General features: G+C 33.7%; 2 protein-coding genes across 2 annotated transcripts; both read right to left on the bottom strand.

Moving 5' to 3' along the window:
* Positions 1-2,161: 2,161 nt before the first annotated feature.
* On the bottom strand, positions 2,162-7,002 carry LOC134262366 (BTB/POZ domain-containing protein KCTD6-like). The gene is made up of 2 exons (XM_062744739.1): positions 6,956-7,002; positions 2,162-2,902 (listed from the first exon to the last, which is right to left on the bottom strand). Exon 2 carries the CDS (start codon positions 2,891-2,893, stop codon positions 2,207-2,209), a length of 687 nt encoding a protein of 228 aa, XP_062600723.1. The 5' UTR covers positions 2,894-2,902; positions 6,956-7,002; the 3' UTR covers positions 2,162-2,206.
* A 12,723-nt stretch (positions 7,003-19,725) lies between these two features.
* On the bottom strand, positions 19,726-24,674 carry LOC134262376 (L-threonine ammonia-lyase-like). The gene is made up of 13 exons (XM_062744754.1): positions 24,575-24,674; positions 23,699-23,923; positions 23,264-23,334; positions 22,997-23,042; positions 22,524-22,709; positions 22,101-22,156; positions 21,834-21,996; positions 21,467-21,557; positions 21,281-21,356; positions 20,873-20,998; positions 20,498-20,665; positions 20,279-20,336; positions 19,726-19,988 (listed from the first exon to the last, which is right to left on the bottom strand). The coding sequence occupies exons 1-13, from the start codon at positions 24,578-24,580 to the stop codon at positions 19,884-19,886; spliced, it is 1,377 nt and encodes a 458-aa protein (XP_062600738.1). The 5' UTR covers positions 24,581-24,674; the 3' UTR covers positions 19,726-19,883.
* Positions 24,675-25,179: the final 505 nt, after the last annotated feature.

Below are 25,179 nucleotides of genomic sequence, written 5' to 3'. Positions count from 1 at the left end.
CCCCATACTTTTACTTAGAAGTATGCATGTTGCAGGAAAGTGAAAAAAGGAAATGTATTAACTGACGGGATGTGGGACCATGTCGTAACTGAAGAAAATGTCGTCACAGTGCAGATTGAATGAAAACATACACTTAAAAATTACTTTTACTATCAAGTTATTCATTTTATCTGGTATTATTTCATGTTTTGTTTTTGAATTCAGCAAGTAATATTTTAAAAAAGATGATATGAATATTTTTTTTTTTGAGTTGTTTTTGTTTGTTTCTTCTTTTTTCGTTAAATAACCTAGCTGAGTCGGGTCAGTGAGCTATCTTTGTTTGGCATTGTGCGTCTAGCATTAAAATTTTTAGCGTCCGCTAAACTGCACGATTCCAACCAATTTTGACCAGTAAAATATCTATGGGTAAACCGTAGTGGGTAGTAAAAGTCAACCTCCGGGAGGATGGACTGAGGCGTGGGGCTAACTCAAAAAGTGGGGGATATATGAGACCTGAGCACGGTGAAAGTTTTAAAATCTACTAATTTTTTGTGTGCTCTCATTAATTGCCTTTTGTATAAGAGTGATGTTGATTCAAAGTTATGCAGTAAAACATGGAAACTTGAGTCAGTATAGATACTTTGCAGTTCCTAGGTAGTACTTGTATGAAAAAAGTCAGAGGTGTTCATATAATTATGCTGAAATTGCCTTTGTTCATACAATTCAGGACCATGTTATAAAACAAAGGATTATTACCAATTCTACTTTCGCAATTTTTTGTTATTCTTTACGGTGATTTATATTAAATTTTTATTACAATTAAAGAGAATTCAATTAATTTATGTAATTTTATATACTAGTAAATATATTCTCTAAAAATTTACAAGTTGTAGATATTTAAAAATGTGTACATATTTAAGGCTTCGTTGTTCTTTTGTAAAGCAGAACTCAGGTTCTGTTGAATCGAGAGGGGAAAAAAAAATAACACATGCATTTATTATTATAATTAAGATTAACCCTTGGATTTCAAGCATTTTATATATAAATGTAGCTCTTTCTTTCTGGTTCACTCTCTCTATCCCCCCCTCTCTCTCTCTCTCTCTCCTAAAAAGTATTATAACGTTGGTGTTGGAATTCACTTATTACTAGTATTACAGGAGAGCTAGGTGAATCAAAGTAAGGAATAAATTATCAGATTATTATCATGATTAAATAGTTTTGTATTGTGATTTTTCAAAATTTATTACAATGTAAGGAGTCTTTTACACACAAAAAGTCACATCTTGGTGCAGTGATAGTATTTACTTTTGAAAACAAGAGCATGTAAAAGTTGCTCATGAAAGTGCATCTCTTTGATACATTTTGAATTCTAAGTTCTAAAAATGTCTGGGCTATATAACATGTAGCAAATGGTTTGTAACCACACAATTATTACATGAAGGAAAGCATAAAGGATGTCAATTCCACAATGTCATAAATCATTGCATTAATAGTCGATATGCTCAATCTGCTTAATTGATATAAATTCTTTCATTAAGGCTTTTACGCGGTGATTTAGCATTAGCGGGTTAAAAGGGTTAATGCAATAATTTGTGGCAATAACGTTACAGTTGCGGTTGCTACACACGCTCACACATCCTCTCCCTCCCTTACGAAAATACACCATAACACACACAATATTTTCTCAAAGCTAAGAACAAATGCTACAGTCATTATAAAACATGTTTCTAACCAAGTCATAAAGTAAAAGAATCACTCAAAATGTTTGCGTAACTTTCATTGTTTCTTGGCATTCACAGGTGGCACCAAACGCCAGAATAATAAATCCCAATGCTTCCGTATTGTAAGGACTGAATTATATGGAATGTCTCTTATATGCACACAGCGTCCATGAAGTCGGTGTAAAGTTTTACCTTTAATTAATAGATAGTCCAGCACGTAGCATCGGAACAGAAGGGGACTTTCCCCTTCTTTTGAAACATAAACCTATACTATTGAAAATCTTCATCGTAAGGCCGATTCACCCCCACTTTTTGTTGCAATGATGGTCAAATAAGAGTAACAGCTTATGACCGCACCCCCAACCCCCCGCGCACTGACACAAAATAGGATTTTCGAATATGATTTGCAATTAAGACTCCCACTTTTTTTTTAGTCGACTACTCGACGTGTTTTTTTTTTTTTTTAGGTATATTAGCTGAATTCCCCTCTCAGGGCTATCATATATTTAATCATTTTTCTTGTACATTTTCCAGACATCCCTGTAGGTTAGTTCCTTGTACTTTTTATTTGAGTATCCTGTGTCTTCTATTGATGAAGATACCTGTAAATCACTATGTTCTTTAACCCATCCCCGTTCGCTGAGAAACTCACCAATCTGTAATCTTACATCACATTTATTGATCGTCAGTTTGCTGTAATTTGAACCGAGGTCCGTTAGCAAATTTTCAGGAAAATTGACAAAGTCTGGAGGCAATGCTTTCAGATCATCAGTCCTCCCATATAACGATGTAACTGTGCGTACGTATGTAGAGTGTAGAAAGTAATAAGATTTCTCTTCCACAACTTCTATGTAATTGAATCCTTGGTATTTTTTCATTGCTTGTTTTCGGGAAGATTTGATACTAGTTACCAAGGGTTCAATTTCGTAAAATTTGGCCTCATTTTCTAGTAAATCATAATCAGAAAATTGTTGTGGCAGGCAAAGTTTTCCAGACCTACAAAAATTCAGTATGTATCTAAACATTTGTCCGTCTCGGTCAATGAAGAAGTTTCCATCTTGATCCTTACTGAACAGGGTATCCTCTTTCATCATCAAACCCAGCGTTGAATTTGGATACTTGACAAGGGTGGCTCTTGTGGTGTTATAAATATAACCACCAACATTTAATAGTATGACTTCACTTTTTTCCATTCTCACAAACTGTAAGATAAAAGTATTTCAAATTAAAATGAAATAAATGTTATCGTTATTGTATAAGATGAAGTCTTTCGAAGGTAAGTGTGAGATCAACAAAAAGAGATAAAGATTTTTAGCTGACACGAGCTGAAAACTCTAATGAGCTTTAATTTTCTCATCAGATTTGTTGTCCGGCGTCCGTCCGTTTGAAAACTTTTCACATTTTCGACTTAATCTCAAGAATCACTGAGCTTATTTAATTAAAATTGCAAAAAACACCTTAGAGGTTAGTTTGACCTAATCTTGGCCCTAACTTTTTGGCTCACCTGAGCTGAAGGCCCAATTGAGCTTTTCTGATCACGTTTTGTCCGGCGTCCGTCTGTCTGTCTGTAAACTTTTCTCATTTTCGACTTCTTCTCAAGAACCGCTGCACCAATTTCAACCAAACTTGCCACAAAGTATCCTTGGGTTAAGGAGATTCAAGTCTGTTCAAATGAAGAGCCACACCCTCTTTCAAGGGGAGATAATTAAGAATTAGTGAAAAAATAATGACATCTTTTAAAAATCTTCTTCTCAAGAGCCACTGGGCCAGGAAAGATACAATATAAATTATATGGAAGCATCCTCAGGTAGTGTAGATTCAAGTTCAAAGATCAAAGTTTTACATACAAATATACTAGTATAGGGAAAATATTTGAAAATCTTCTTCTCCAGAACCGTTGGGCCAGGAAAAATGAAACTCATGTGGAATCATCCCAAAGTTGTGTAGTTTCATTTGTATTCAAATCATGACCCCCGGGGGGGGGGGGGGGGATGGGGTGAGGCCACAATGGACGATCAAAGTTTTATATAGGAATATATATGGGTCATTTTCAAAAAAAGTCCATTTTTTGAATGACATATTTTTGAAAAATGAAAGTGGTTTTACTATGATTTTTTCAACTTTATTTGAATAATAGGGTAATAAAGTACTAAAATCCACTGCATTGCATAAAAGAAAATATTTCTTTTAAAAAATATAGATATTTTATCTTAGTCATTTAAACTTTAATGTCCTTCCTGTTACTTTCATAAAAAGAGCTGTAAATCTCTATTTCAAAATTTTCATCAAATTATCTTTTGTATACCGTTAAAAAATGAAAAAATTATCATTGAATGCCAAGATATTTGACATTCATTTAATATATGAGCGTTTAAAAGCATGTCAAACTACCATATACTAAACAGAAGCAAAATCTATGGGTTTTTCTTCATGAAAAGCCTTATTGCAGAATGTTTATATGTTATAGTTGAAAAAAACATTCTTGTACATTATTTTTGTGATTAGAATAAACAGTTACAGAAAGTTATTTAATCAGGTGCTCTGCCAAAGCAATTTAAACTAAGAAAATATACTAGTAACAGTAAGGACTCGGGTAACAGGAAGGACAAAGCAGTGACAGGATGGACAAAACAGTGTAACAGGATGGACAATGAAATCTACATTTTAAATAAATATTGATTTTTTAAAAACTTTATTGGTTAGGAAAAGAGAAATAAATGTAGAATAAAAACATGATTTTGTCAAATCTGGCAAATTTGAGACAATAAAAGACATTTATGTCCATCCTGTTACGAAATTTAATTGTAAAGTGCTATTAAAATATTTATCAGTTCAATTTTTTTTATTAAGGTAGTATATTCTGTTGCAAAACTAAGAATTTTTCATAATTTTAAGAAAAACAAATGATGAAACTTGAATAGGTATATAAATACCAGGATAATTGTCCCTCCTGTTACAATTTCTGTCCATTCTGTTACAAGAGTGCATGTTTAAGTTATAATGGCACTATTTGAAGCACAAACTTATTTCAATATGATTTACGAAGTTTTTTAACATGTGTTATTAAGCTTATATTACCTAGAAAAATAAAAGTAATTGTTTTTATTGTTAAAACTCATGATATGAAGTCCAGTTTTCCTTACTGTTACCATATTAATGGTAACAGGAAAGACAGTAACAGGATGGACGTTTCTCATATAAATCACCCGTTATTTAGTATAATGTACTCTTTTTGCATCATCAAGACATTGAAACAATTTCTTTGTAGCTTAGTTAATCTAATTGTTTTAGCAGAATAAACAATTTAAAGAGTACTTGCATATTACGAAGGTAACAGATAGGACATATTTTCATTATACTCTACCAATAAGACAAACTTATCGACCTTTGGACCCTTTCTTTACTCACTTTCAAATCATGGCGCTCATAAACTTGAGACAACAGAAAATGATGATATATTGCGGATCATGAAAACAGTTCCTAGGAAAGTGAGATAACTTTTATTTTAACATTTTCTTTTGGTAACAGGAATGACATAAACTGGAGGGACATGTCACTTCCTGAATGTTAAATGCACAATACTAGTATCTAGTGGGCGGCATAATTAAAACAATCATATTAAATTAATCTGTAAATGAATGTAATTAATATGAGGTGCAAAATTGGTACATATCTTCACAGGGTAATATTTTCCCTATCATTTAAATAAGCATGTTATAAAATTTTTGTTAATGTGACATGGTTTTACTGTTAAATTTTACTTGGAATGCATAGAATATTTTTTATAAAACACCTGGGAGATGATCATAAAATAACTTATAAGCTGTATGACCATGTATATTAACCAACGGGGAAAAAATTCACTCTAAAAAAGTTTTTCTCATTTTTCTGATCAAAAGACAAAAAAATAGACTTTTTTTGAAAATGACCCATATATATAGGAAAAATCTTTAAAAATCTTCTCAATAACCACTGGGCCAGGAAATTTGAAACGCATGTGGAATCATCCCCAAGTAATGTATATTCAAGTTTGTTCAAATCATGACCCTTGGGGGGTAGAATGGGGCCACAGTGGACGATCAGATTTATACAGGAATACATATATACTAGGGAAATTCTTTTAAACTCTTCTTCTCAAGAACAGCAAAGATTTGAACAAGCTCGAATCTATACTACCTGAGGATGCTTCCATGTAAATATGACCAATCAAGGCTTTGCTGTTCCTGGGATGGGGTAGAGCCACAGAGGTGGATCAAGTTTTACACAGAAATAAATAGGAAAATATTGTTAGAAATCTTCTCAAGAACAGCAAAGCTATGATTGATCATATTTATATTGAAGCATCCTCGGTTGGTGTAGATTCAAGTTTGTTCATTTCATGTCAGTCGTGACCTCTGGGGTAGTTTGGGGTAAAGAAAAATGCGAGAAAAGAAGAGAAACTTTTTTGGCAACGAAGCAAAAGATGCAGAAAAATATCTGCCTGAAAACAATATACAGGGATCCTTAATATATTAAACTAAAAAATGGAACACAACACTGTATGCCAACCTCATCAAGTCAGCCAAAGCATTTAACAGTCCTGCGTTGAAGATCCTCGCATATTATCCATAACAAGATCATTCCATCATTCAGATGCTTTGCAATTTACAAATTCCATGGGCATTGTAGAGGAGGGGTCGCATCCTGAACTATCTGCTTTCTCTTCTTTTTTTTGGGGGGGGGGGGGGGTTGCTCCTGAGAAGGGGTATGACCAACCCAACCACCGGTTCTGCACTTGAGAATGTAATTTTCTCTCCCAAAAGTAAATTGAAAAAAAAATTTCTCGAAACGATTTCTCGTGTTTGCATGAAAGAGAATATATTAAACGTGACGTTTATTTTTTACGCGGTGACACCCCCTATGCTTTCCGATTGAAACATTAATAAAATCAATTTAACATTATTAAACCAAAATTTCAATGTTAATTAGATTAATGTATGTGTAGATTATGGTATATTGTGTTGATTATATGACGCTAACTACTAGTATCGAAAATATGGACACTGTGACATTACTTTTGGATCAATCCTCTTAAATTTCAATCAACTTCTTTCGATTTGGAATGACTTTGATATTTACAGATTCATTAAATTGATAATAAATTTAAATTATCTTAATTTTTAAAATGATAACAATTGTGACTATGAGTCAACAGTAGTAATAAAGTTGAGTCAAAAATAGTAATAAAGTTATTAAAAAATAAAAATGGAAAATACCTGACGATTTAAACGAAATTAGAGGTGTATCAATGCAAGAGGTCAACTGATCTATCTGATAAAAAAGTCCAAGCTCCAAACAGCTCAGTATTACGTTACGCTACAACTCCATATTATTCGTAGGGGAAAAGTAGTCCCAGAGAATTGACACTGTATGGAGTTGGAAAAAAGTCAGTCAGTAGAATAACAAAACTGAAAGATAGGAGATGCTACTTTCCAGACTCGTGATTTCTGTTTACTTAATCTAAAAACTCGATGAGTATACTTTTATTACCTGATACCGGTATATCCTCTCTCGTTCAAAGGTTTTGATCAAGGTGTAATGATAAATTTTATGAAACGTGAGTAAAATTTCAAGGTCAAGAGGTAAAACAGTGATATATATTGAAAGGCTACAGGTAATGTTCATATGACGTACATTGGAAGTGCATGGGTGGAAAATACATTAATTTTTCAGGTGAAGGAGGCATGCAGTCCTCTCCAGACATTTTTGATTCTGAAGATTTAATAAAAACTAGAGAGTACTGTGAGCAATGAACTCACACTAAATTATTACCCCCTCCCATATGATTAAAATGGTCAATGGTTTGTTCTGAGAGACCCGATATAAATGTCAGATCTAAAAGTAAAAAAGGGAGTGCAAACTGGCATTAGGTAATAAAGAAGCTGTGAACGTTTCATTAAATTTTATTAATTTGTGTAGGAGTATTTGTGGATGGATGGAGATAGATACCCTTCAATGTAATAGAAAGATTGCCGTGGAAGTGTCCATGTTCTGCTATGGGAAACCCGAAATGTGTATCCGATCAAAAAGTAAAGTAGGGGTGCACAATAACACTGTCCCAAAGATTCTGTGAATTTATAGCATAGACATCCCTATCACCATATATTATCCCACTTTCAAGCGGGAGTATAATAAAATTAATTCCCATCTATGTCAATCACTCAATATTGATGAAAAGGGAAAGAAGCCGTTTTGTTGTAATTAAAAATACCTGATTTCCATTAGAACCCCCCAAAGTGAGGCTAAGATAATATCTCTTAACACTCTGTGCATTTTGAGGTCTCTTTCTTTCATGACATACTGTGTTTGTGTTTCTTAAAAGTCTTGGTTTTACTTTGTTATCAGAAAGATGTTGAGGCTGACCTGGATCCCAAATCCAGGAGATTCCTTTCAACTGCAGTAGTCACTGCATATGGAAGATGTAATAAGAAACCGACTTTTCTTCTTGAACCTTTTCATTGCAATGTCTGTTGATGTTGACCGTTATTCAGGCCCCTTGACTTATAAAGTAACGATTTCTAATTGGCAGGATGCAGCAGGACGGAGAAGATTTTTTTAATTTATGGCCTTCTATCTCATATCCCCTCCGTACTCTAACATAACTAACAATCCACACCCCCTCCTCATCCTTTCTTTTTTCCCTTTTACCCTTTTCCGACCTAACTGTCTTTCTTTGCTGACTTGTTTTTCGTCTAATTTTCATGTCAGTAGTAATATGTCTGAATTTCTGTATTTTGTTTCATTGTTCGGAATTTTTACTAACTTTCTGTCAGTTGTGTATTTTCAGGGCTTCCGACGTAGGACGACGAGGGAGGAGCAAGGCCGACCAACAGAAGAAAAGAACACCATTGCCCACCCTTGTCTGGCACCCAACATTGAGGAAAGAGGCAAGAAGCTCCTTTTTTGCACTTTAAAATTCCTGATTGCATTAGAACCCTAAGTGTTTGTAAGATAATAGATCGTTGCACTCTGGGAATTGTGAGGCCTCTTCCTCACCTGATATACATGTATGCTTTCTTTGTGTTTCTTAAAGTTCTTGGTTTTGCTTTGTTAACAGAAAGAGTTGAGGTTGACCGGGATTCTAAATTGACATGCAGGATGGACCAGGACGAGACCAATCCGAAGAACAGTGCAAGGAACCAATTCCTTTACCATGAAGCCTAAGAGGGAAAATTTTTGACTTTTTTGCTTCTATCTCCTAGAGGTATTCTAACGTAAATAACAATCCACATTTTCCGTTCCCTTTCCATTTTCCCCTTCTACCCTTTCCCAACCTTCGAACCTGCAATGTAAGGATCAACTCCTTACTTCGAGACTCTAGAACAGACGCTTTAACCACTGCGGCACGCGGGCGACCTTTTCAACAGAAAAAGCATTCCAAATCCAATTTGATGAAAATTTTCAGATAAATTTCAAAATATAATTTTTACTATGCTGTGTTTGAACAACAACAATTCTTGCACCTTATCTATTGTGTTTGTTTAAAATAGCAAGAGGCCTATGACCTGTACACTAACCTGAGTCACAATAGCCGTTCATCAGAAGATTTCTGCAGCAGTATTTCTTTGTGAAATTTTGATCAAATACTGTGGACCATTCCACTCCCAAAGTTATAATTTGAACTTGAACCTATGCTACCTGAGGATGTTTCTATACATCTATACATGTAAGATTCAGAAATCTTTTAGTTTCATTATAAACTATTTCTCGCAAAGCTTAATTCTTCGGTAGAAGATGATATTTTCTAGATGACGAAGCACTTTTTACGTTTATGTAAGTTCTCATACTATGCAATTATGCAAAATACCAAATGCCATTCGAGATATTTGATTTATGGATATGTCAAGTAAATAAATTTTGAAATTGTTAATGGTTTGGATATGATCCGACCCCTGAATAAATTGAATTTTGGTTCTGAATTTGTAAGACGTTTATTTTATTACATATTAATGGTTTTAAATAATTATTAATGGATAAAATAGTTGCAGTTTATTACCGCTGGAATATGTATGAACGCTGAATGACCATGCAATTACTGCTATAACATACCCTTGCTGCATTTTTCTTCTAAGGAGCATTCTCAGTTGTTGGCAGATCTTATGATTGTCATGAGTCAGATTTTAACATTATCTTATGATCTGTATTAGGAAAAATTTTACGATAGTTTTGTGAAATCCAGTCTTGAAAACTATAAGACTACTGGTCCGAGTGGGCTCAGGACTCATGAGATTGAAGGATGATTGTTTTTACAAGTTTGCAACAAGTTTAAGTTTCTAGATAACCCCTAGCTTAATGTATATTAACTCAAACAAAGACTGTATCGACCTCTGTGAGCTTTGATACAAAAATAAGTACACTTGATGAAACAAGAGAAAAATCCATTATTCCATGCAAAAACTACTTTCTCTGCTTTGCACGTAACACCATGACCCCAACCAATTAATTAAACTTAGAAGTGATAACATTAATAAAAAACGAATCTTTTTTTTTTTGGGTACTACTTCATCGTATAAAGGCACGGACATGTACTTGTAGGTTTTTATTGTTTATCGCAATGATCTGATACTGGTAATGTTGCAGGAAAACAGCCACAAATATAAAATGGGACAAGACACTCTTCTTTCTAGTAATGTAAATATTATACATATCTGACCAGACAGATAAACGGAAGCGTCAATTGGTACATTATTTATAAAAAAGAGTTTGTAAATGATATAGTCTTGTTTTCCTGCAAAGCAATTGTAATTATTGCTCACATAATCTGATAGCTAGGTCACGTGGGTTTTCTCTGGACATTTATAAAGAACAATTACGTGTAATGAAATTGATTGTACCCAGATACCGATATTTTTATTTCCTTCAAGGAAAACGAGTCATTGTGCGTGTGAAGGAATATCAAAAGAAAGAACAAAGTAAAAACCGTTGATGCAAACTTCCATTGCGAAAACGTTCACTTTCTACCACAATTTTATGGACACTTTATGATGATGCAGAGTTAAGAGTCGGACATCCGGCAATATCACATAAAACTCAAGGAAGGTCCAGGAATTCTGTATGTTCATTTTACAGTATGAGTGCAGAGACGAGAAGACAGGCGCAGAACCGAAACAATATGGAAAGGAACGGTTTACGTGTGAGACTGTCCCGTCTTGATGGTGAGAGAGAAGAAACATTGTTTGATATCAAAAGGAAAGAGAAATCTATTCTGACGAAAAGAAGGAGTTTTCGTATCCGAAGAGAAAATTGTAAGAAAGCAGACTTAGGGGAGACTAGACGTGGCGGAGAAACGACGATAGAAACCATAGAACGCGGAACAAGTCATTCAGTGCGTCACCTACAGGGATCACTGCGCAGAAGTCGAACAGAAAGTTGTCTCCCCTGTATACCCCCTCTTCCCTCGTATAATGAACGGATGCAGAGTTTACATCTAACGCCTCCTGACCATACCCAAGTCGAGACTCCAGTACCGGATGACAACGAAACTGATCATGATCACAAAGGAGGAAACAAATCTTCATCTTGGGAATGTATGAAACAAAACAATACCAAACATTCTCTTGATCTAGATTTGACAAAACGTGTGTCATCTAATGAGAAAATGGATTACTTAGTGAGGAACGTGTTTGAACGTTTGTACCATGGCACCCGGAGTTTAAAGAAACCACCGGAGCCCCACCTTGACGAAGACTTTGATTCTTTGCGATCTTGCCGTTATTTACGACTTCCAAAGCTAAAATAAAACAGAGCTCATTTGCTCCTATGTTCAATGAAGATTAAACAAATTGTAAATATACATACAGATCTAGTCGCAGAGTATTTTTACCGGACCAGAAAATGGTTCATGGATAAAATATGTTCATACATCTGTTACAATTTGCTTAACTGTGTTTTGACTACATTGCTGTGGGGGATTGCAATTATTATTTTATCTTAGAATTTCTTGCCATGTAATTGCTTCACACGCATAAAATACAGTGTGATTATTGATATTTTTTCTTGTTTTGATACCATGAATTGCAATCTCATACGTGATCTTTTGTAGCCAGTCAGTATTGATTGGAATTTCTGCTGCAATTTGTAAACAACACAGTGTTTGTTTATTTTGGAGACGTCTTTTTTTTTCTTGAGTATTTATCATATTTCAGTCAGCTATGGAGTAGTGAACTGCTTGAAAAAACGTTAACGTATACCGTTTGTTTACTATGTTGCATACATTTTTTGATTGATTGATTGTATGTTGTTTAACGTCCCTCTCGAGAATTTTTCACTCATATGGAGACGCCATCACTTGCCGATGGAGCGCGGCAAATGTTGTCCTATGTTCGGCACTTAGGGATATTAAGCAGTGAAGGGTCAGTTCGTGCCAGCATCTACTGTGACACTAGACCTCGGTTTATATGGTCTCATCCGAAAAACCGATCTCCGAACCCCCATGTTTACAGTAAGATATCAATTGGTGTGAATGGTGCCTCATTTATACTTCAAGGAATGTCCAAAAAACAACATTTTATTAAGTAATATGAGAAGAATGATTCTGCACTATTTTTAGTTATAGGTGCGAAGTATGATACTAGTTATTTAGGAACTATAATAAGCAAGGTAAAATTCGTTTTGTGCGGACATGAATACCACGAACTTGTGGATTTAGCGGAGTTTCCGGAGGTACCTGATAAATGTAATTTATAATTTTACGAATTCGTAGATAGTACTTTTTTCGATCTTGTAGGAGTTGAAAAATTACGAAATTTACATCTTGCATAGCTATATTTAGGTCTCAAAAGTAAAAAAAAAAATTACATATAACTTTTCTTTAGTAATTTAATTTTGAAGATTTTTTAACTCTCTGTTCACTCAGATAAAATGTTTCTTTAAATGTAATAATTCTCTAAAGGAAACATAAATGGGGAGTAAAATTCAAAAGAATTATAGCATGGCATTCAGCGATAAACTGGACAAAAAAGACACTTCAACTTAACAAATTAGAAAGAGATAATAGACATTTTTGTTGTTTTGAGTTACCTCTCTTATCAGAGTATCGATGTACTTTAATTCAATAAAAAAATAATGTCTAGTGTATAAAAATTGATCATATTCGGTAGTTATACAAAGAGAAACATGTTCATGCATAATTTGCAACATGTATGTACTCTACGAATTCATTATTTGGACTCAAATTCAACATGTACTCTTCTTACTCGAATTCGTAATTCAAATATACATGTTCTAAGGACATTGCTATAACTGAGTTATACTGTAAAGTAATTCTAAAACGTATTATTAAAACAAATATAATATTCTAGTAACAGATAGTAAACATTAAATTTAAATAAAAATTATCATTATTTCATCAAGGCCACTACAAGGAAAGTTGTTTTCATGTTTCAATGTCTGTAAAGAACTTTTAAAAACTATGCAAACAGAATATTAGTACCATATTGTAACTGAAAGATCTTGCAGGCACATTGAAGATCGATCTTGAACTATATGCTGGTCTTATCCCCTACGAAGAGAAGACGAGCATAGTAAATATCCATTATTGAACAGTTTTAATTCAAAAAAGTATATAATCTTTGATTGAAAATCTAGATGTCAAGTATTTAAAAAAAAAATCAAAAGCCACTTCCAGGAACCACTTAAAGACAGAATAAATGGATGGACGACCTATTTGCAGACGGAGAGAGGAGACTAATAGTCCGTTTACCTTTTCGTCTATACACAAGTAGCTGGCTTCCTTAAAAGTCAGTGTCATCAACATACATCATTTCATCGTAAACTTTAGGACTTGAAAAAGGTTTTATATAATACGTGTATATGAAAGCCCTATCTTGGCGTTTGTTTCTTTGAACCCAGAATCAATACGATTTTTATACAGTTCTAGGGAGTCAAGAAATGGCTCAGAGAAATAAAAGTACATGTATTTCGAAGCCATTTTATTCAGAATGTCTGACCTTGGCGTTTAACCTTCTAACCTACGAAAGCTGTTCAATAAATAATGTCTTCGGTGCTCGGAAAGAAACAAAAGACGCTTTTCAATAAATTAGTCTTAATGATTTCACTTAAATATTCTCTTTTAATTAAAACACATGTCTGTTACATTTGTATCCAATTTCTGATTGTGTTTGAAACTCATTTTTGAGTATGATCCTTCGTATACTGGAATATGGCTGATCCTATGATTTCATGCACTTGTTTCTTCTTTCTGAAAGATGTTTTTTTTAAGTTTGGAAAATTAAATAAAGCAAAGGGTGAAAGGTCTGGCGAATATTGTTGGTGTGACAAACATTAACTTTCTGTTTATTCCAAAATTTCCTTTACTCTTTAGGGCGTGTGGGTTAGGACGCTGTCATGAAGAAATTCAATGTAGTGAAATCCTGATTCTGGTTCCTTCCTCTCATAAACCTTTCGTTTTTTGTCAAAAATTTTATATTCTAGACTTCTCCAGAAATTGAACTGCCTCCCCGAATGAAAATCCGAACAACAAGACCACTAATATTTAAGAAAATGACATATAAAACTGTCTTTGTGCTCTTGCAATTTTTTGCTCTCCTCAGACTTTTACTATTTTTTGTCAAGTGCATCTTATTGTGAATTTGTTTAGAGGGTTTTAGGCAATGGATTCAAGTTTCATTATCTGTTTGAGTTTCAGACAAACGTGGATGACTACAATTTATGATGTTTTGAAATAACTGTTTAGATATTCTTAAATGCTGTCGTTGTCATTCATTTTTCAAAACATAGGGTGACCAATGAGTACTAAGCTTTTTTTTACCGTCAAATGTTTCTTTAAACCTGTGTGACCTACTCCCAAAATAATGCCAATCAATTTTCCTATGTGTCTTAATTAAAGTCAATCAAACATCATCAGTGATTTTGTGTTGAATTTTGGCAAACAGAACATTGGTTGTTGTCTTTGTCGCGAAAGAGAGTACCCATTTTTGATGCCCATTATATAATTTTTGTTCATTGAAATCAACCAGCTCATGTGTCTATAAAACAGGCATTGGTTGCTGTAAATTTCACATATTTCAGTGAATATTTCTTTGGGATTCTTAACGAGTTTTACAGTAGTTTTAATGAAGCATTTAATTTCACTCTAGTTTACTGATTCTTTACCATTCATTTTTAGTGGAGTGTCTCGAATAGCCCTTGTTTTCCAGCTTCTCAAAATGAAACTATGTGATGAAAAGGGGACACAATAACTGTTTCAATCCATTAAAGATTCAATCATGAGAGAAAGTCAAGCTTAATGCCATATGATTATTACTATGTTGTTTGTCATAGAGTTCAGGACATTATTTATTGAACAGCCCTCGTAAAAGTAGAGAGTTGTTAATATGTTCAATAAATATGTAGTACTAAACATTACAAAAAGAACTAAAGGCGTCATCTTGAAACTTTTCAAAAACAATTTTTAGTTTATTGCTTTGCCGGCTTATTATGTTCAATAATAGTCGCCATGTTACGTGCAAAAATATAGTTCTTACTCTCAACCGCTTTTGAGATAATACAAACGCTAAATAAAGCAACAAAAATAAAACGAAGTTTTTTCTAAAATAAACATTAGTAGTAATGACTTTGAAAACTTCATAAGTCAAAGAACATAGTTCATTAGCGTAAGGATTTTTGATCATCAGTGTTACCGTAGTTCTCTACACATACGAGGTAAAAAGCAGGAGAGGGAACCAGACTGGCCTGTTTGTTTACATTCAGCTGCGGTACCAGATTAATTCTGATTCTGACAAAATCGGAGTGGTATTAGGATTGAAAAACTCACTGTCAGTGTCTTATCATTTATATTGGTTTAAATATAATTTTTTATCAGAATATAAACGTGATTCATGTAAGAAATCTTTTCAAAAACAATTTTATAATTTCTGACCCGGCCTTTGATTTTTTGAATGAAACATGGAGATAACGAACGGTACTCAAGATCAAAAGTCCATAAAACGATACAAAATAGGAGCAGAGCAAACACGGACCTCTAAAACATTAGAGGTGGGATCAGGTACCATGGAGGAGTGAGCATCCCCACCCGACCAGTCACACCCGTCGTGTGCTCCTTGTCATGATCGGGAAATAACGGGAAAATCATCATCAGTATTAAATTGATTATATCCCTTTAAACGAAAGAAGATGGAGGAGGGAGGCAAAATTAGTTAAATAAATTTGCATCTGAAAACTCGACATTTATATTTGGTGCTGTTTATCGATACATGTTATATTTGTGTTTGTCATTGTCTAATGTACAGGTGCATTAGCTTACGTTGCGTTTACGTAGTGTTGGTGTACATGCAGCGTGAGACGCCAATCAGTCTCTCAAAAATGGAGTACACTTGTTCTATCATACTTCTGATATTTCGAGAAAAGAGATTAAGTTTGTCCTTAGACTTATTAGTGTAATGTGTGTGTTTTAATAATCCGATAAAAACAATTCGGTAAATAATACTAGTTTAGAATCGGAACCAGTTTTTAAATCTCGTAGTGCTGTATCGTCAAAAAATAAATCGCGAGAGATGGCTTTGAATTTAACAAGTGAATGTAAAGCAGACTTTTTAATAGTTAGCTATTTTTAATCCGACTTAATATAATCCTATAAGTAACATCTTAACTCCGCGCAGATTGTGTTGATCAGGAGAGCACACTGACTTGTTCCTTACACAACCTTGGGAGAACTTGGAAGAATGAAAAGTATGAAGAAGTTGGAGGTACTTGCAGAAAAACTGGAAGCGTCGGAGATGCTGCGACGACTTCAGACCGTGACGGACTATAGAAGAATGCATACCATGGATGTGCATAGACAGTTTCACTTACAGAAAGATAAAGAGGAGATACAAGAACAAATGGAAAGACGCATTAAAGAAATCCGCATTGACAAGCGGATGGTCGTTAGAAAGTATCATAAACATTTGTTTAAAGCTAAGAAAGACCGCAGAAAAGGTCCATCAACTGAGAAAAATGGCATCAACGAATCTTCTCAAGAAGGAAAAATTAAGATAGAGGTACATCTTCCAACAGTGAAACTGGAGCGAGAAAACACCTTTTATTCTCCAGATGACGCTTTTTGTAGTGAAAGTGAGGCTGAGGAGTATAGCAGTGACACCGAAAGAGTACCAAGGAAGCATTCCACAGAAAGGACGCAGAGAAAGACAAAGGTGATGACGGTGAAACCTTTGTCTCTTTCTCTGCCAGACATTAACGAAAATTCAGTTTTCACATGGCAAAGTAATTCAGTGAGTGAATCTTCCTCGGTAACTGACCGAACACCGACTCCTTGCGAACGAAGCGACAGTGTTGATACGATCACGAGACTTCACAAAAACGAACAGACAAAAGCTGACGATAATCCTCAATTCCGAAACCGGAGCAGAAGTTTGGCTGGTCTGACGCGCTCTCACACACAATTTCCCAAAATAAAGGAAGAACCACAATTTTTAAGAGCAAGAAGTCAAAGTTTTCACACAATTGGACTTCTCAAGGAAATGGATAAAAACAGTTTGGAAAAGAAAGCTCTACGTCGAATGTCACAATCCCATAAAGGAATGCTTAAATTCAAATACTTTGCAAAATTGATGACCCATAGCATTAAAGAACTTAAAGAAGAGATGCCAGATGAGGAACCAAAGACATCACAAGAAGGACTTTATAGAGAAATGTCGTCATGTCGGTATCTTCGAATTCCGTCCCATGACGTTTAATGTCCATTCCTTGATTTTGTTTAAATACGGGTCGTTGATTTGAGGTTTTACTGTAAATGCATTTTAACCGATGTATTTTCGATTTTTCAAACTGACAGACTAGTATAAAATAATGCTATTATTTGACTTTTTAAAATATTTTGTATGTGTTTATGATAAACGGCTTCCTCGCATTGGATGTTTGTTTTGTGTAGTCCTTACAAATGCAAAGTATGCTTTAACATTCAAGAAAAAAGGGGGAAATAAAAAAACCATGATGTGTTTAAAAAAATCGTGACAGCAATCCATTTTCAGTGGAGGGAGGACCCCCAATTCTGCTTTCTATTCTTTACAAACTCGTTCGCTTTCTCTCAGCAGAAAAGTTATAAATTCTATATTAATGTCCATAATGACCTTACGCAGGGACAGTCAGAGAGTACACAAGATCAGGAGGGATTAAGGAATTTTTCTAGGGTTCTATTGGTAACACTTACGTAATTTAGTCGATTTATTCCTTGTATTGTTTCTAAATAGGTTATCGTAGTCTTATAAAAGCCCTTTAAGATACACGTGTAAATGAAAGACCTTCGAAATTCACCACATAGGGTGAAAGATTAATTATATTTTGCGTCTTTATTTAAGCAATCGGATAAGTATGCGTTTATTTCTGAAAATGGATCAGTTTCAAGTGTGGAAATTCCAACATTTAATCCTTCTAACAAATTAACTGAGCGGAAAATAAGATTAAAGTATAAATATCAGAAAACATTTTAAGTATTTTATTTTTTAAATAAAATGAAGCTTTCCAATGTTGTTTACAAACTGTGAAGATACCAGCAATTAATAATTAAGCATCATAAATGTTAAGTATCAGTAACTTGAAAACTTCATTTCAGATTTGAAACGTTCTTCAAAAACATATAACACAAAATATTACAAAGCAAATATACTGGCAAAAAAAAAAACATTAATAGTTATACAATTAAAAATCAAAAATATGAAACAAAAACTAATGTGAGGTTCCTTCTAGTGAATAAAAAAATCTGAAATGATAAGGGGGTGTATCTTAATTTTGAAAACTAGCACAAATATATATAAATTGGTTATGTCAAACTTTAAAAAAAAAAAAATGAATGTGAGGTTCCTTCAGGTACAATTTTGGCAAAATCTTTCTATAATGAATCAACATACATTACACCATGTAAAAATATAGGATTATTTCATTTACATGTATACAGCTATTAAAACATGACGTGTCAATAAAACATGAAGAGGCATTATAAAACTCCACTTCTTTAAATACATGTACAATATTAGATTTATCATTTTCATGAGTGAAAATTTGATCACTGACTTTTGATCAACCAAAACTATAATCTAGCCAAAATAATACAGTATGTTATTGATGTTTGTACCAACAAAAATTTAAAATAAAAATGTTCTTATGGAATAGTTTGGGGTTTTTCACATCAGCCGCAATTTCCACCAGTAAAAATTAACCAGATGTACAATATAAATTGGCTTATAAAATTGGTTCCATTTTTTTTTAACACAATTAACACTTAAACATGCTTAAAATGAAGTGTCAGGGACGGAAGATTTTGCTTCGTTATAAACATTATTCATTAAATCCATTAACTTAACAATTTAATTTAAAACCATGGGGAATAAAAATCACTTGCTAAAAGTATCAATTCATTAAAAGCTTGTTGGCTATAAGCTTGTTGTACTGTACACTGATTTTCAGAAAATACAGACTGTACATTAAAAAAGTCTTTGTGAGATCCATCTGCTGTGATTCATTTTGATAAAAATAAAATTATAATGGCACATTAAAATACAGCACTAGACTAGAACATGAGGATGGGGCCTTATGTGCCAATAGACACCAAGGATGGGTGGGTAAATGTGAGACAATTACAAGATTGTTATAAATGCCCATGTGATAATATCAAAATTTTAGGTTTTGTTCCTAGTGATCATCACTGGACTCTATAATACTGCTTTAAAAATGTTCCCGTTATCCTGAGAAGTCTATAATTAAGTAAAAATACTGATCCTGAGAAACAATCCAAACAACAATATGCACAAATACATGTGTGTAGCATAAAAAACAAAACATTACTATGGCTTCCACCAGACAAGACATTTTCTGTGTGGGACTAATATTCATAGAAATAGTGATTGCAAAGTACAAACAAGAGATTCAAGACTTACCGGTATCACAAATTTTCAACAACTGTGCATTTTTGTTCTTTTAATTAAAGACACACTACACCATATTCTTTCATTTCTCTAATACCCTGCATTGCTTTGTAAAATGAATCATCCATACATAAATAATTTCATTCTTATCTAAATAAAAATACCTGTAGTATTTATACTGATGTTTTAACTTGTCATGAATACTAGGAGATTCTAATCTAAGATTCTAAAGGACATTCGCAGCAATTAAAACTGGTATGGACTATCAGAAATACATGGGCAGCCATGCCACTTGTGTGTATTTCTTCCTGAGAGCTGATTGTAGTTCTTCTGAGTGGGCTTTGTCTCTTGCCTCCACAACACACTTCACCTAAACAAATCAAAGTCAAAATAGTGCACTTATTATAATATATTATTTTGTGAAAATGTGTAACATAAATATAGATTTAAAGCCAGGCAATGGGAAAAACTTTTGCTAAACATATTGTTATGTATATCATCATGAATGTCAAAAGAAAATCCTTCACTAAAATTCTTTTTATCGTACAACATGGAAATACTTTTTTGATTTTTTAAATGCATTAAATAATGTCATTTTAAGATAAATAACCAAAAAACAGACAAGATTCTCAGCTAGTAACATATACACCCTAATCTTACCTGTACTGAAAACACATCTGATTTAAGCCATGCTCTTTCATGAAATATATCTTTAATACTGCAAATAAATAAACATTTTTCAATTTTTATGATTTTAAATGACTAGTCTTTCCATGTAGCATAAAAACTGAATTTAAATAAAAATCATATTTCCTTGACTATATCACTTTTTTCCCAATCACAGTATGTGAACATAGCATGGTCTCATCTTGTAGTTACCTGACTCCTAGGTCTGCCAACAGCTTGGTAAGCTCAGCTATCCCTCCCGGTCTGTCTGACACAGTCACCACAAATCTAATGAGACGTCCATCAGCAGCCAGACCACGCTCTATCACCCGACCCAGGGCCGTGGTATCAATGTTTCCACCACAAAGTGCCACAACCACCCTATTTATACAATATATTTAACGTACTGGTACTTAAATACTCAGCAATTACCAGTACAGTGTAATACATACATTGTATCTATATACCTACTTAATGTTCACATGTAGAGGGGAAATAAAATGTAAAATGAACTTTTCTGTTGTTGATTTAGCTCACAAAAAACTAATTTTCATAAATTTTATGAGGCTTTTATTTATTTCAACTAACTTTTTGCCCTTGAGTTCTGGAAGTGATCCCTCTAATATGGCGGCCAGTCCTGTTGCTCCTGCTCCTTCTACAATGGCTTTCTCAAGTTCTATCAGACGCAGGATTGCTAAAGCTATATTCTCCTCCCTGGAAAAATCAGACTCACTATAAACCAACTGTTATTCAGGATTTGTCTGTTTAAGTTCAATGTTGACTATTAATTGTTGTGACTGAGTAAATAGTCTTCATAAATGCACAATGAAATACATATGTAAATGGTTCACGGCAAGCAATATCAAAAGTGAAAGAAGGTGATGAAACTCATTATTATTCCTGATGGACAAAAGTAAGTTACTTTACAGCTACTCACACTTCAAAAGCTTTCTTTTTAATTATTTGGCGTCACTTTGTTAAATTAACCTTACTTACTTTACAGTTACCATTTTATTCACCAAGTCTTTGGCAGTCTCAAATGCATTCACTCCAACTGTTGGTACAGCTAAACCTATAAATAATCATAATGCCCTATTACAGCGCTGTAAGTTTATAGTGCAACATATTTGACTTGTGTTATTGTAAGTTACAGAAAACAAGCAAACATCATGGATCTCTCACCATCAGCAATAGAGGAAGACATTGCAGTCCGTACTGGTTTTCTAGCTTTTAATGCTTCTGTAAAACTGGCACATCTCTCTGCCTCAACCCCCTAAAAAATCACCACAGTTATAATCAATATGGTTACAGTTCACATTGCACTAAATTTTGTGTAATCTGCAAAGGAAAATGCACTGCATATTGTCTTTGTCATCTGTTAATATTGTAATGGGAGAGGAGAAAAATGCAGCAGACAAGATCGAGATTCGAACCCAGGCCCCCTGAATCTCAGGTGCTCTTCCAACTGAGCTATCTGGCCACCAGCAATCAAAACCAACTGACTGCCACAATATCATACAGCTAGATTGTTTTGTAATGTTATTCTTACAATGATCTGTACAGATGGTTTGAGGTTCTTGATGGCGAGGGCAGCTCCAGCAATTAGCCCTCCCCCACCCACGGGTATAACAACAGCATCCACATCAGGTACTTGTTCTACAATCTCCAATCCCATAGTTCCCTGTCCAGCTAGGATGTGAGGGTGGTCGTAACTATTCAAAACAAAAAAGGAATGAATTAAAATATAAATAAAAGTTAAGCATAAATTTTAAGGTATATGTATATATCTAATGAAAAAAAAAATTGCAAAACATACCCATTTATGTAAACATATCCTTTTTCTTTCCCCATTGTCTGTGCATGTACTTTTGACTGAAAAAAAAAACAAAATTTGAAACATTATAAAGTTCCACATCACAACATTTTAAAACACAACTTTTGAAGTTTTTTCTTTTTCTTTTTCTTTTTTTTAAATGATTTACAGTTATATCACTAAGTGTAATAAACCTACTATAGTACCTCTACTTGAATTTTGTAGGAGCCCAGTTATTTTTAGCATATATTTCCTTAAGAATCTTTTTACATATTCAATATGACAAATGATAGTCAATAAAAAAAGTTTCTGTCAGATCTAAGTAAAATCAATAAAGGGATTCTCTTCCAGGTATACAATTAATAATGAAGTACCTGTATTCATATAACAAAAGACAGCAGATTCATCAAATTCCTGTCTACCAACCTCTGAGATATCATTGCCTTTGATAATGACATTGGCTCCATAACTGACACAAGCTTGGACTTTCATCATCGGAGCTATAAGGGGCATGACTACGGTCACTGGGATGTCCAGACACTGACCGTGGTAGGCCAGAGCAAGGGCGTGGTTACCGGCACTGGCTGCTATCACCCCTATCTCCTTCTGCTCCTGTGGGAGAAATTTCCAAACTATAATAATCCAACAGCATTTATTAAATGCACATTAAAAGTTTTTAATTGAATTTCTTATATAAAATTTAATTTCAGCTTAATAGCCTTAGGTGTCTTCTGTATCTACCAGTAAATGGGTTTTGAAATATAAAACACAGAGGAATCCGTGAAGTTTTTACATTCTTTGCTTCTTGCCATTTTGGTTTTAAATCACATTGAAAGGGAGACAACCCATTCACTGGACATGAAAAGTGTGTAATGAAATTCAAATGCATATTTCCTTACTTTTGATAGCTGCATCAGAGCATATCTTGCTCCTCTTTCTTTGAAGCTAAATAAATAGACAAAAATAATAAATGTGAAATCAAATTAAAAATACATCTTCAAATTTCAGTTAAACAATAACAGTTTGTAAAGGAAAAAAGTGGGTTTTTTTTAAAAGAAATAGAAAAATTTAGTTTAAAACAGTTATCTTAATATTTCTGATGCATAAGAATATAAAAGTCGGTATACAACTCTACAGCGCTAGTGCAGAGCAGTCTTTCATCTTACCTTCCTGTGAATTGCAGGAATTCTTTCTTGAAATAAATGTCCATATTCAACATGGCAGACATTCTAGATCTCTGAAATACATGTATTAATAAGAATCAGACATTATTCAAGAGGACCAGTTTGGAGAATACATTTACTTCTAAAGCACAAACTATCAGATTGTAAAAGGAGGAAAATCCATCAAGGATTTTTTTCTTATATGAATTTCCTATCCAAAAAAAGCAATATTTTTCAAAAAAGATTTTGTCCATTATAATTTATTTATTTCATATACTGTATTTGCTATATAATTTTGAAGTAACATCAATATACAAATTTACATCTTCAGAGAGAGAGAGAGAGAAGTAGGACAGTAGTAAGACAAAACAGGATAAAGGATACAGATTGATAATAAATGAACATTTTATGATGTGTAATACAATATTCATGTCTTACAATACATGGACTCCGGTGAATGCCATCTTTAATTTTATATGCTGCTGCGCTGACATCCTGGAACAGGATTTTCTTTGGATTGTCTGGATCACAGAATGGGTCTTTAATCTGTTCTGTGTTAGTGCCATTACAGACCGAGGGGCTGGTACTGGAGTTAGGTTTCTCCAGTTCTTTGGACTTTTTACCTTTTGAAGCACTCACAGGTGTCCCCTCGGATTTCCTTTTCTGCCAAAAATATAAAAATTTCAGTTTAAAAAAATATAGCATGTGATATCTACTAATACTTTGTAACTCAATGAGTAGCAGATGATTAAAATCTTCAATACTGGAAATTATTAAACAGTCTAGTATTTTAAACAGCCTAAACAGGTATGACAGTACTAGTGTGCAAGCATTTTAATTAATTTGAAAGGCTATGCTTCACATAACAATGATACTGTACCTATCTATACAAATAAAAAAACTTCACAAGCAAGTCAATTATCGCAACTTTCATAAAATAATAGTTAATGCATGGTTATCATGGTTATGGCCCAATTAAAGTAACAAGTAAATAAATTCATACTTATATGGAAGATATAGTGGTAGATTAAGTTATATAGATAAAATTTTCAAGAAGCAATACAAAATATAAATCAGATTTATTTTATTTGGCCTTTTGACAATAGTTACTTCTGCTAGATCCGCCTGTAACTGGTCTGGATCCTGCTGAAGAAAACATGTTTATCATACTTACTCTATTAGATCTACGAGGAATTTTTAACCAGTAAGTTTAGAAAAAATTAATAAATCCACCTATGAAATAGTAACAAATACACACATACTTGCTCATGTAGTATTTTAACTAACAACGCGGAAAAAAAAATATTGACTTACAGACATAGTTTCTCCTTGACCTTGTAGTCGAGGGTGTGAGCGTTTTCAACCAATAACGTTTATGGGTGCGATTTTTTGTGTTTCACGAGCCCGAAGAAATACTCCCTTGCACCGCGAGTGGGGATAATAATGACCCCCACAACGTAGTAAAAAAAAAGTGCGTTAAAACTGATAAAGAATCAACACACAATGAAAAAAATCAAAGTAGGTTTAAATTAGGACAAAATTTAAGGGTGTAAAAAATTCTGGACATATGTCTTTCACTTGTGAACAGTTTTCTTTAGGCCATCGGGGGTTGTGTAAAATTTCATTGCAAAAGCTAAAGCTTTAATACGGACCCTTACATCTGCCAAACTTATTACAGATTGGATGAATTTTTTAAAAAAATGAAATTGTGCAATTAAACAATCCTTTCTCCATTATGTCTACAGGACACATTTCTCTTTTTTAACATTTACGAGAACTGTCTTTCCACACATTTTATTTAATAATAAACTTTGTTGTTATGATTAGTTTTAGTCATAACAACAGAGTTTATTTTTAAAATAAAATTTGTGGAAACTGAAAGACAGAGAACCTTTGGGGAAAAGGCAATCCCTTAAAAT

Source organism: Saccostrea cucullata, unplaced genomic scaffold (assembly GCF_032062105.1).
Source record: "Saccostrea cucullata isolate Sc308-1 unplaced genomic scaffold, CSIRO_AGI_Scuc_v1 ctg544, whole genome shotgun sequence".
Classification (NCBI taxonomy): Eukaryota; Metazoa; Mollusca; class Bivalvia; order Ostreida; family Ostreidae; genus Saccostrea; species Saccostrea cuccullata.
This window is presented reverse-complemented; position numbering and strand designations above follow the sequence as displayed.